At 39.9% G+C, this 13263-nt stretch overlaps 1 protein-coding gene across 8 annotated transcripts in view; it reads right to left on the minus strand.

Annotated features, from left to right (window-relative positions):
* The window catches only part of FAM13C (family with sequence similarity 13 member C), a 117888-nt gene that overhangs the window by 22148 nt on the left and 82477 nt on the right, over positions 1–13263 (minus strand). For all 8 annotated transcript variants that reach the window (XM_063781812.1, XM_009458484.5, XM_016918349.4 and 5 more), the window contains 2 exons: positions 1639–1849; positions 279–417 (listed from right to left, as the gene is read on the minus strand). In XM_063781812.1, coding sequence (XP_063637882.1) covers positions 279–417; positions 1639–1849 — 350 coding nt within the window. The remainder of the gene's footprint in view (positions 1–278; positions 418–1638; positions 1850–13263) is intronic.

Raw genomic sequence — 13263 nt, forward strand, 5'->3', positions numbered from 1 at the left:
TTTGTTCCTCAGAAAAAAAAAGGTGAGATCAATAATCAAATAAGTTTGGAAATAATAGTTGTAATCCATTACTAGAAAATATCCTAGCAGAGATCAACTGACAGCAGGTGAGAACAAGACAGATAGAAGATGAAGACTCTATGATAGGTCCAGGTTGGCCCATGGGAACAGAGCTGTCCCCTGGCAAAGAAGGGCACCCAGAAAGGAAGGACAGAGGCTGAGGAGAATCCAGACACCTCTGACCAATCCGCTCCTATGTCAAACCCCAGGGTTCTTACCCGGTATTTCTTTTCTTGTTCAAATTTTTCTTCAAATTTCCGAATTTTCCGCTTGAGGCTCTGGATGTGCTTGGTGAGCTGGGTGATGGTCTGTGGCTCCTTGCCATCTCCACAGCTGCAGCGTGAAGAACTCCGCGGCCTGCAGTGATTACAAGGAGGAAGGAGTATCAAAAACAGTGGGCTTCCAGTAAACAGTTCTGTTGATCTACAAACCAAAATTCCTGGATTGTCAGAGAAGTCCAGAGGGAAGTTCATTATTTGATGAGGCCACCATGGTAGCATCTGCTCATTAATGGAGACTCCCTATCACAAAACTCTGTTATGGGTGGATGTTGTCTTGGACTTTAGTGTAAAATGTCAAAATATTAGTCCAGGAAATGTGTTTTGTAAAGCTTAGAGGAGGCCAATTTAAGACTCGAAAGAGACAGTACTGTTGAGGTTCTGTCCTCAGTACCAAGCCATACCTACCAACATTTTCAAGGAAGATTTAGATGAGTGGTTAACTTTTCTTGACATAACAGGACTTTTTTTTAATATGATGAAAGGATGGGCCTCTTTTCCAGAAATTGCATACACCCCCTCACATAACACACACTTTACATGCAATGCCAATAATTCACTAACTCTTTCAGGTCCATCGATAGATAGTTCATGGACCCAGGGTTAGATATATTCAAGAAAAAATGGCAGGAGTTCTGACGGAGAAACCAGGGATTCCCTGGGAATATTTTTAGCCAAGGGATTCTTAATCTTAATTATACATCAAAATTATTTGTGGAACTTAAACATAAACAACACATAGTTCCTCAATCTCAAATGCAAATTCCAAGTGGAATGTGTAGGGGGCAGGCATCTGATTACATACACACACACACACACACACACACACACACACACACACACACACACACATTATTTGGATGAGGGTAGCTATTGTAAGCTACCACTTTTCTAGAATCTAACAAGAAATGTAGATGGACAGCTCCCAAGTGTTCCCAGAACTCATCCATTGATGCTACCACTGGACATGGAAAGAATATTGAGTTCATCAAGAATGATATGTCTGATATGTGCATGTACATATACTTACTTAAGATTCTGGTCATTTCACCAAAAATGTTCAAACATGTGAGCCGCTGGGCTATCCTGTCTCTCATGACCATTTCCTCTTGAGGTATCAAGGCCTGCAATGGCATCCCCAACTAGCAAGTACACTAATTTTTGTCATTTATTGTTCCAGTCTCGCAGTTGCGTTAGGCAGGCACATTTGTGCTATGTCAGTCATACTTCATTGTAGTTTATAAATGTGGTATTTGAAAAACTGTATGAAATGAAGACAATAACAAAACAGTTTTCTCACATCATAAACTGCTGAGTGCTGGGTGGAGATGGGGCTGACTCGGGGTCTAAGTTGAATCTCTGGCTTTGGCTGAAGATGGAGCATCGTGGCGACAGCAGTGGGTTATCACCATCAGTGATGTGATAGAGCAGCCTGCTGGTCCCCACAGACTGGAGGTCTTCTGGTGCACTGTCGGCCTCATTCTGCCCATCTTTGTGGACTGGTGAGGGGTCTGGGCAAATGAGACAAATCATCAAGACTTAGAAGTGACAGAGGGCTTGAGACTGTCATGTTCCTAAATAAAGATCATAAGCATTCATTATAATGGCTTGCCTCTTTGTCATTTCTTCCTTCTGGGGATATGAAAAGCTTTCAAAATATTGTCATGTTTATTCTCACAGAACCTGGACAGAAAATATTACAAAGCTGTTAACAAAACAAAGGAAACAAATAAGTTTGGTATGAGTTATACAATCAACACAACCCCAAACTACAAAACAATCTTCTTTTCATTTCACATTATTTGCATAAGTCAGAGGGTATATTACAAAATGTTAGAGCAATAAAAAGAAAACAATAAAATGGAGCAGGAGCAAAAGACTATAGATTATCAGGAAGAAAAGGTATAACAACCAGTGAAGGAAGGGAGAGAAGGGAGTAGGAGGAAAAGAGAGAAAAGAAAAACAAGAGGAAGAGAGGGGAGAGGAGTCCCCAGAAAGAAAATTATTCAGCAATCACCAAAAATGATGGAGAACTCTGCTTATCAACAAGGAATGATGTTCAGAATATGCTAAATGGAAACCACAAATTTCAAAACAAAACATTCCGTTTTACATAAACACATATGTTTATATGTACAAATAGATGCACTAAAAGATCAAAGAGGTTACATAGCAACTACAAAGCATGGTAGAATCAGGAATTATTCTATTTTTTTCTCCAAAACTTTATGTACGATTTTATTTCAGGCAAAACAAAAAACATGCACAAAACCTTCTCCGAACCCTCTCCCCGGCTAGCCATCTCTGTCCCTGAATTCTCACTAGAACCAATCCCCTTTTAAGTTAGTTCCCCACCTCACGGTCGTCCAGAAGGTAAGTACCCCTCTGCTATGGAAGTAAGGGCAGGCGACTGAGGCACAGCAGCAGGGGATCAGATCATTAGGAAACTGAGTCAGGGGGCCAGAAGAAGGAGCTCTGCACCCTAGGCTCTGTACAGAGTTATTCAAGAAGCAGCCCAGTCTCCTTCTCAAGTTTGCTCAACAGACAAGTCAGGACCAGCCAAGGCTTTCTCTTACTACTTCTTCTCCAATGAAAGGGGAAAACAAAAGATTTTCTGGATGAATAAGCAGAATCAGAAAACACTGATGCTCTGCTTGTCCAAAATAAACACTTATCACAATTTGGTACCAGATGAATCTTAATCAGATTTAGAGTGGCTCCTTGTTCTCTAGAGCTTGAAATGCAATCTGCTTTGCGTAACATCAAAGGTCTGATTAGGTCCTCCTGTGTTTTCAGCTGGCTTCTCCCCTGGTGGATTGTAGACTGGAGAATGGATAACGCCTCCTATTTTGCCTTTGCAGCTCACTGACAGCACTGTCGGTGGCTGAGGCTAGTCAGAAATAGATGTGATGACAAAAGAGTTGGAGGGAGGCGAATGGCAGTGCCTCCAGCCCAAGACAAGGTGTAATGGTGTGACTGACACACATCACTACAGGCAACACCCTTGCCATGAATAATTTACCCAGAAAACTCTGCAGTTTGGAAAGAGCCCTCAGGAGTAATAGGAATAAGAGTTACTAACCAATAACTCGTAGCATATAATATCACCTTCAAAATACACCAGTAGGTGTATGGGTTCCTCATCAAATCCTTTTCTTAAACCACTAGGCTCTAAGAAGAAATGTGTTTTATTCATGTTACCAGTTTCTTGGAAATATCTTCTGGAAATAATAATGGGGAAGAAAATAATCTTTAGCAGGCACCTGGGACCACCATATTTTTACTGAAATGGAAAAGGTCTGAGACCTTCAACCCTTCAGCTCATTTGTGGCCCCAGGGTCAAAACTAACAAGGTCTCTTATTGGTTGCTGTTTTATAATGCCAAAATGGAAATACTTGGGATCCTAGTAACATGACTGTGAAGCAGTGCCAGGGAAAGATCTCAGTTTCTGGAACCCATAGAGTCCTAAAATATAACTTTGTAGAATCACACATCACTACAAATGGCTTTTTAAAAAACTGCATTGCAACAGTAATTGTAAACCTCCATTTATATGGCATCTGTTTTCCCTTGGGCATTTGCATAATTTACCATGTGGCCCAATTAACATCCTAACCTCCTTGCCTCCAATTCACGATTGAAGGAAGCTGTGAACCAGAAAGATCCCAAAGCAACCAATTGAAAAGCAACACCAGTCAAAAACTGGTAATTTTGTAACCCCTCAGTTCTTTGTCCAAACTCCCCATTTGAGTTGAGAAGGGGCTTAATTAAATCAGCTGACGCATGCATATGTGTGTGTATTTGTGTAGACAGAAGTATTGAGCTCTTTGCTCAGAAGAGGCTAGTGTAGATTCAGAGCCAATGCTGCTGCTGTCCTGGGAAGAGTCCAGGCCACTGCTTCCAGACCCTACTTCCCAGTAGGGAGAAGCTGATGGCAATATTAAACTAAGGTGGAACCTTTGTTCCCTAGGGGCACATTACTTTCTATCCCCAAGGAAGGGGCAGCTTGCCAGGACTCATCCTGCCATGCAGTATGTTTTAGAGGAAAGGGTCTGGGAGCCGGGAGTTTGGTGCGCCTATACTTTCTGTGGGGCTCCAGCCAGTTTCCCCACCTCTCTTTTTCATTGTTTGGCCTGTCTTCCTCACAGGACTGTGATAAGAAAAATAAAAGGAGACACTCTCTACAACATTGTGCCAATACAGTAGTCACCACTTATTGGCAGGGGATAAGTTCCAAGACTCCCAGTGGACACCTGAAACCACAGAGCGCATCAAACCCTATATATACTACGTTTTTTCCTATATAGAGAGAGAGCTTTGATAAAGTTTAATTCATAAATTAGGCACAGTAAGAGATTAACAACAACAACTAACAATAAAATAGGACAATTATAACAAGATACTGTAATAAAAGTTGTGTAAATATGATCTCTCTGAAACTACTTATTGTACTGCACTGTGGGCACCTGAAACTGCCGAAAGGGAAGCCCAGGATATGGGGAGACTACTGTAGTAACAATGCTGTTACTTATGCTTACGCTTCATCCTAAGCAATGACCAAGAATTCATGAATTTGATGTACTAGTTACATTTTTAAAAACTAATACACATTAAAACAAATTCCTCTTAAAAGTAACAATATTCACCCATGCATCCTTTGTATAGGGTATTTGGTGAAATCTTAAGATAAAGCATAGAAACTACTGAACACAGCATCTATGAGACCCATTATTTTTAACAAATATTATTATTAATATAAGAAAGTTGAATATTGTCTTCTCTTACTGAACACCAACCTCATTTGGAAACCCTACAGGGTTAATGTGGAAAATAAGAACCAATATATCCCTCAACATGTTGTCACTACTCTGAGTCCCTATTTATAAAAACATAATAATCATCATATCTAATATTTATGAAGTGACTCACTGTGTCTTCAATCTTATTCTGAGATTTTTTGCATGTATGTAATCTTCATAACAACTACATGAGGCTGGTAGTAATATGCTGTTCATTTTAAATTCACTAGGAAAGGTTGCGTAACTAGGCTATCTCCATTCAGGGAGAGTTTGACCAGTGCTTGACATAGAGGATGCCACATCTCTGACTTGGAAGCCAGAGTGTTTCTGGCAGCACAGTCACTGAGCAGAAGGGAACATAGAGAAGAAAAGTAGTTACTATCAGTGTGTGAAGGCCAAGAGACCACTTCTGCTCAGGCTGTAACCCCAAGCAGAAGCAAATGCTACATTATAGTGGTTAAATGAGTTAGTCAGATTTAAAAATCTATCTTTCTAATGTGAATTTAAAGCTATTCCAAACCTAAGTAAATCTCTATCTGCAAAAACTTGAGATGGGGTGCTGAGATGTGTAGATTCGTAAAATTGCACTCTTGGGATTGCCCATCATGGTGGGCTCATAAATAGCATTCAGGGACATTCCAAAATGCCAAACTTCAGCGTTTGTTGGTTTCAAATGATAAATAAGCCAAAACCATGTCTGTGATTCTAATGAGGTTCAGGCCTTAGCATTCTCAACCAGCCTCTCTCAGGACAGACAGCAGGGAGGATAATAGCATCACCCACACACAGAGGGCCACAAAAACAAAGATGAAAAACAACCAAGAAAACATCTGATGGATACATGATGGGTTCAGTTTTAGGTATGTCACATTTGAGTTCCTGAGGCACTAAAGGGTTAGCTATATGGTTAGGGGAGAGAGAACATGGGTAAACCTGAAGTCATCCCAATAACCAAGGCAAGAAAACAGATGAGCTTCCTTGGGTAGACAGCACTGAGAAAGGAGATGCAGTATCGTCATGTCAGGTGGGAATGAGGGCAGATGAAAAGGGACTCTGGGTTGGGGAGACTGACTGAGCAGTGAGGAGGTCAGCACTCCAAGCAGTCTTATGTGCCAGTTTCTATAGATGGCCACTAGACGTGTTAGGGAGCTGGAGGGATGGGAAATTTGTCACCCTGAAAACAGGGCTGGGCTTCATGACAGTCACCCTGCAAACCCAAGAGGCAGTTTGCCATAATGGATGAAAACACGAGCCACAGGCTCAGGAAGACCCAGATTCTCGTCCCAGTTTTGTCACTGGTGTGACCTGGGATGCATTATTTAATCTCTCTCAATCTCATTGAATTTGAGCAATAACCAAGGGAAATGTCCAATGGACAGCTTCTGATCTCTGAGAACATCTTTTACTCTCCCTATGTCACCAAAATGGAGCCAACTGCTCAGATAACAACAAGGCTGAACAATGTCCTGCCCAGGTCCAGGGTTCTCCCTGAGCTGTGGAGCTAGGGAAAGAGAAATTATCCATCATAGTGTGAAATATTCAGAAGTGCCCTCTAGGGATACAGAGAAAGCTGGGTGCTGGATGCTTATCATTTTTCAGCCTACTTGACTCTCCAGGTCTTCTAGTCGATTCTTGAATAGTTGATCACCTTAGTGGTACAGCTGATAAAAATCTGCTATTAAGATGACAAAAGCTATTTTCAAATGGGAGTTTTCATTTATGAGCAGAAGCACTATGGGGAGAATATTTGGGGAACATTGAATATACAAAGCAAACAGAAAGACCACTGAAGGAAATTCCAACCTTCGATGTGGGCGGTACCTTTGCTAGTCTCATCCCAAGTCAATTAGAAAGTATAGTCAAGAGTGATTCATCTCAAGTGGCATGAGTTAGGCTGAATTAGCCAATTCACTCAGCGAAGTTGGACCAGCAGCTCCAGATAGAGCCAGAGGAACGTATGATTCTCAAGGAACTCGAAGAGACAGGACAGGTTGTCTACCTAGCCCTGGGCCTGGGAGGCATCAAGAGCAGTGTCAGACACCAAGCTTCTGGGCATGCCATCTGGTCACTTCCAGGCACTCTTTCTATGCATGAAAAGCTAATACTAAAAGAACCCAAAGAAAGGTATTTTTATTTATTTTTATTTTTTTATTTTTTTAAATTATACTTTAAGTTTTAGGGTACATGTGCACATTGTGCAGGTTAGTTACATATGTATACATGTGCCATGCTGGTGCACTGCACCCACTAACTCGTCATCTAGCATTAGGTATATCTCCCAATGCTATCCCTCCCCCCTCCCCCCTCCCCACCACAGTCCCCAGAGTGTGATATTCCCCTTCCTGTGTCCATGTGATCTCATTGTTCAATTCCCACCTATGAGTGAGAATATGCGGTGTTTGGTTTTTTGTTCTTGCGATAGTTTACTGAGAATGATGGTTTCCAGTTTCATCCATGTCCCTACAAAGGACATGAACTCATCATTTTTTATGGCTGCATAGTATTCCATGGTGTATATGTGCCACATTTTCTTAAAAACCCTAGAAGAAAACCTAGGCATTACCATTCAGGACATAGGCGTGGGCAAGGACTTCATGTCCAAAACACCAAAAGCAATGGCAACAAAAGCCAAAATTGACAAATGGGATCTAATTAAACTAAAGAGCTTCTGCACAGCAAAAGAAACTACCATCAGAGTGAACAGGCAACCTACAGCATGGGAGAAAATTTTCGCAACCTACTCATCTGACAAAGGGCTAATATCCAGAATCTACAATGAACTCAAACAAATTTACAAGAAAAAAACAAACAACCCCATCAAAAAGTGGGCGAGGGACATGAACAGACACTTCTCAAAAGAAGACATTTATGCAGCCAAAAAACACATGAAAAAATGCTCATCATCACTGGCCATCAGAGAAATGCAAATCAAAACCACTATGAGATATCATCTCACACCAGTTAGAATGGCAATCATTCAAAAGTCAGGAAACAACAGGTGCTGGAGAGGATGTGGAGAAATAGGAACACTTTTACACTGTTGGTGGGACTGTAAACTAGTTCAACCATTGTGGAAGTCAGTGTGGCGATTCCTCAGGGATCTAGAACTAGAAATACCATTTGACCCAGCCATCCCATTACTGGGTATATACCCAAATGACTATAAATCATGCTGCTATAAAGACACATGCACACGTATGTTTATTGCGGCATTATTCACAATAGCAAAGACTTGGAACCAACCCAAATGTCCAACAATGAAAGGTATTTTTAAAGTGACTAAAATATATAGGAAACCTGTGTGCAGGGGAAAAGTGGTAATTGACAACTCTCTGTATGTTCAGTTTTTTTGTAAACCTAAAACTGTTCTGAAAAATAAAGTCTATTAATATTTTTTGTAATGACTATAGGCTACTGGTTAAAAGCCTGGGCTCTGGAGTCAGAGGCTTGGGCTTTGTCTGTGATACCACTTGTTGGCAGTTGTTATATCCTTGGCCAGGCAAGTCTCTTCAAATTCAGAATTCTCATTTGTAATCAGTTGAAGACAAATACAATCAGGTATAATAACACAGTACTTGGTCTAATGTAAAAAGTGAATTAAAAAAATTAAATAACTACCTGGCAGTTTGGGCTGTAGGACTGATATTTCCTTCCTATAAAGCAGTTGGAGAAGTGGTCTCAGAGAATTACAGTCATCTATACATTTTGAAATCTTTCCTTAGAAAACAAGGGGTTAATGCAAAGCTCCTTTCTTCATAGATTATGAAGATGGTTACAAAATCACATAAAAATTATTAATAGTAGATAACTTTTCTGGCCAAGTTATGTCATAGGTTTAGCACAGGACAGATTTTAATGTTACAAATGTAATTCCAAATTTAATAGGTAGTATTTATTCAGCCATCAGCTCTATAGATTATTGCTGTTATAAATACCTTTTGCTTAGGAGAATAAGTGTAATGTCAATCATATGCAAGATTCTAGAGGGGACCTAGGGAATGAACAATATGAAATGTCATTTCCAATCCCTGGAAGTAGTTAGAAATTATGATAGAATACATATTCAAAGACAAATGTAAACATTATCAACTGGAGGAAAGGAGATATGAGTTCTGAGTAGAGAAAGAATGCCCAGCTTTTAACATAATGACAGCTGACATTTATGGAGCATTTACCACAGGAGATGAGCTAAGACCTTCATATATATATTATAGCATGCCATTCTAACAACAATCCTAGGAATTAGATAGTATGCTTTTTCCCATTTTAAACAAAAGGAAACTGAGGAGGATGAGAGAGTAAATAACCTGTCCCAAATCACCCAAGTAGCATGTAAAGTTCTGCAAGGAACTATCTTTCTGAGCTAGGCAGAACCTTTTGCAAAGGGCAGAGTTGAATTAATATTTTAAGAAAATAATTCAGTTCTAATCCTTGTAAGTGCATCCTGGATTAATCTTGTTTTACATTTCAGAAATGACATGGAAGAAGAAATTTTTAAACAACCATTGATATGAAAATATATCTGGGTTTTCAAGAAGTCTATGCAAGATTTTCACGCCAAAGATTGTTTTAAAACAAAACTGAATGATGATTGGGCCATGTTTTGCAATGGATGCAAAGTTCACTTAACAATATGCAGCTAAGGGAAGAGATTAATGTCTGTCTTTATGATGGACATGTCAGTACCAATACTTGCAAATGGGTCCTGAATTAATCTTATTCTACATTTCAGAAATGGCATGGAAAAGGAAGTGCAGAATGATAAATCTGAATTTGCAGATGATGTTAACATTTTTCAGAGTGAAATGCTAAGCAATCACAGAACAAGCTCATAAACCATGAAGCAGAGGTTCAATAGTGGCAGATGACTTGCACTGCGGGCCAGTAATGATGCCATTAAAGAAAACAAAGCCAGCTACTCCTAACAAATAACAAGCACTAAGCTATTAGTTTAATCAGGTGTGGGATTTGGGGAGCTCTGATAGAATATACTGATATGACAAAAAAGCCAAGAAAATAATGTGCATCTCTAGGAAGGGTTTGGAAAACAATCCCACAGGCATAATTATTTCATATTTATTTTATAAAATGCCCTTGTTCCCATTTTCACATATTAATTCATTTTTTAAAATTGAGACCATTGTAGATTCACATGCTGCTGTAAGAAATAATAGAGATCCCTTGTATACTTTGCCCAGTTTCTTCCAGTGGTGACATTCTGTAAAACTATAGTACCTCTGCTGATATTTACAAATAAAATTGTAGTATTTGACTCCATGTGAAATACGCTATGCAGTTCAGGTAAATATACATCAAAAGAGGCACAGGGACCTAGAGATGGATTCGATCAGAGGAGGCAAAATTACAGAAACAGAGGGGCTGTAGCAAATAAATCAACCACAAATCTAGATCTCTTCAGTCTGACAAGACAAAGTCAGGGATGGATTTTAAAATGACTTTAAAAATATGTTAATTATATAGAGAGTATATAGACCAGCTATATATTTCATTCCAAATTCTAGAATATTAGAAATTTGGGGACTTACCATTTAAGCTGGATGGTAAATAGCATACTGATGAAGAATTTAGGCTATGGAGTCAGAGTGGGGAAAGCCCCACTAACACTTCCCCACTTTCCACCCAGCCACCCTCTACTCAGCAGCTTTGGGCCCTTCAGCCAGTGTATTATTTCGTTTTCATGTTGCTGATAAAGACATACCCAAGACTGGGCAATTCATAAAAGAAAGAAGTTTATTGGACTCACAGCTCCACGTGGCTGTGGAAGCCTAACATTCATGGCAGAAGGGAAAGGCTTGTCTCACATGGTGGCAGACAAGAGAAGAGAGCTTGTGCAGGGAAACTTCCCTTTTGAAAACCATCAGACCTCATGTGACTTATTCACTATCACGAGAGCAGCATGGGAAAGACCTGCCCCCATGATTCAATTACCTCCCACCAGGTCCCTCCCACAACACATGGGAATTCAAGATGAGATCTGGGTGGGGACAAAGCCAAACCATATCACCAGTTACATCTCCAAGTTTATTTCCTCATCTTTCATCTGGGGGTGATAATGAAAACTATATCATAGAGTTCTTGTGCAGAATAAGAAAATCCATCCACTAATGCCCAATCCATTCACTAATGCCTGATGCAAGTAAAGAGGTCATTGTTAGCTAATGTTGATGTTATTCACTTAAGAGCTTTTACAGCAAAGGTTTCTGAACCTCAGAACTATTGACCATTCAGCACTATTGAACCAGATAATTCTTTGATGAGGGAGAAGGGTGGTCCTGTGCATTTCAGGATGTTTAACAGAATTCCTGGCTTCTACTCACCAGATGCCAGGAATGTCCACCCCCTCATTGTAACCAATTGTGTCTCTAGATACTGCCAAATGTCCTCGAGGGCGGCAAAAAATAGACCCCAATTGAAAACCCCTATTTTAAAGGAACCAACTTAAGACAAATAAATGAAGTACTACTTTCCATAATAGTAGCCATTTTTTCAGTTAAAGCATTAGATGGTACATCCTGAATATATACAAAGGCTCTAGAAGGCTTTAGAAGTCTCGATGTCACATACACATACACACACACACACACACACACCATAATGAATTAAGTTTCTAAAAGATATTTGGAAATTCTGTGCACTTCTGAGGTTGAATGAAAATCTCTTCTTACTGACTTTCAAAGACTATCTGGGGTTGCCCCCACATAGGCTGAAATATCAAGTTTTATGGATAACCAGATGCTCCTAGTAGGATACCTGAAATGCTTTCCTATTCTAGAAATATATTTCTAAATCGCACCTGCAGCAGGAACATATTTCATGTCACCCCTGGAGTGGCACCGTGTTCTATAAAGTATTACTGAACCTTCTTGCACTTCAGAATCATCAAGGGAGTTTTTCAAATGTAGGGATTCTTAGGCCTCATCTTTATATTTTAATTTTTAATTTTAAGGTAGGGATCTCAGACAGCTGTAAATTTGATAAGCATTTCCAATTAAATGAAAACTTCTGGTCAAGTGGACAGTGTCTGGAAATATGAGCGAAAAGGTCAGGTTCTGGTTGACTCTGACCTATGTCAACTTCAACTTTGGAAGAGACCTATAGATTATGCAGAATTCTGCATGAGAATAATTGTAGACTCTAAATAGACATACTACATTAGTGTCTTATCCAAATTGAAAGTTCAATTTGAAGATCAAGATTTTAGAAAAATATAATAAAGTACTGCTATGGAATTATTATTTTTAGTAATAGGTGTGCAGTTATTCTGGTGACAGTTTTTGCTAAAACTCCAAACCATCAATCATCCTTGGTCAGACAGAACAAAGGCTACTATGCTGAGTCAGTGGAACATGAACAGTCCTTCTCCACACTCTAAAATCATAAGCAGTGGAAAAGACAATCCTCATTCTATTTTCCGTTCAATCACATCAGAATAGGTGCTTCCTAATTCCATGCTGGAAATATTTGCTTCAGCTGTAAGAAGATATTGATAGAGTTAGAGGTATTTTGAGCCTATTATGTGGGTTTCTGCCTTAGTCAGTTCTGGCTGCTATAACAAATTACCATAGACTGAGTGGCTTATTAACAACAGAAATTTATCTCTCACAGTTCTGGAGGCTAGAAGTTCAAGATCAGGTGCCAGCCTGGTCAACTTCTGATAAGGGCTCTCTTCCAGCTTGCAGAGGGCTGACTTCTTACAGCTTCACATGGAGGGAAGAGGGCAAGCTAGCTTTCTGTACTCTTATAAGGGCACTAATCCCATGGCCTAATCACCTTCCCAAGGTCCCACCTCCAAACTTCAACATATATTTTAATAAGTTGTTGGGGAAACACAAAGACTCAGTCTATAACAGCTTCTGTCTTACAGGTTGTGGTTTGCAACCTACAAGCAGGGTGACCAACTGTCCTGGAATATCTGGGAGTGAAGATTTCCTAGCATGTGGGATATTTAGTGCTAAAAGTAGGACAATCCTGTGCAAACCAATCCAGTTGGTTACCCTTTGTATGGCCCCAAGCTGCCTTGCAGCCAATTTCCTCTCCATCAATTTTTCCCTAAGGGCCCTCTATTCCTCAAATCTGTCTATATCCCCATCCCACTCACTCCCAA

This window comes from Pan troglodytes, chromosome 8 (genome assembly GCF_028858775.2).
Source record: "Pan troglodytes isolate AG18354 chromosome 8, NHGRI_mPanTro3-v2.0_pri, whole genome shotgun sequence".
NCBI lineage: Eukaryota > Metazoa > Chordata > Mammalia > Primates > Hominidae > Pan > Pan troglodytes.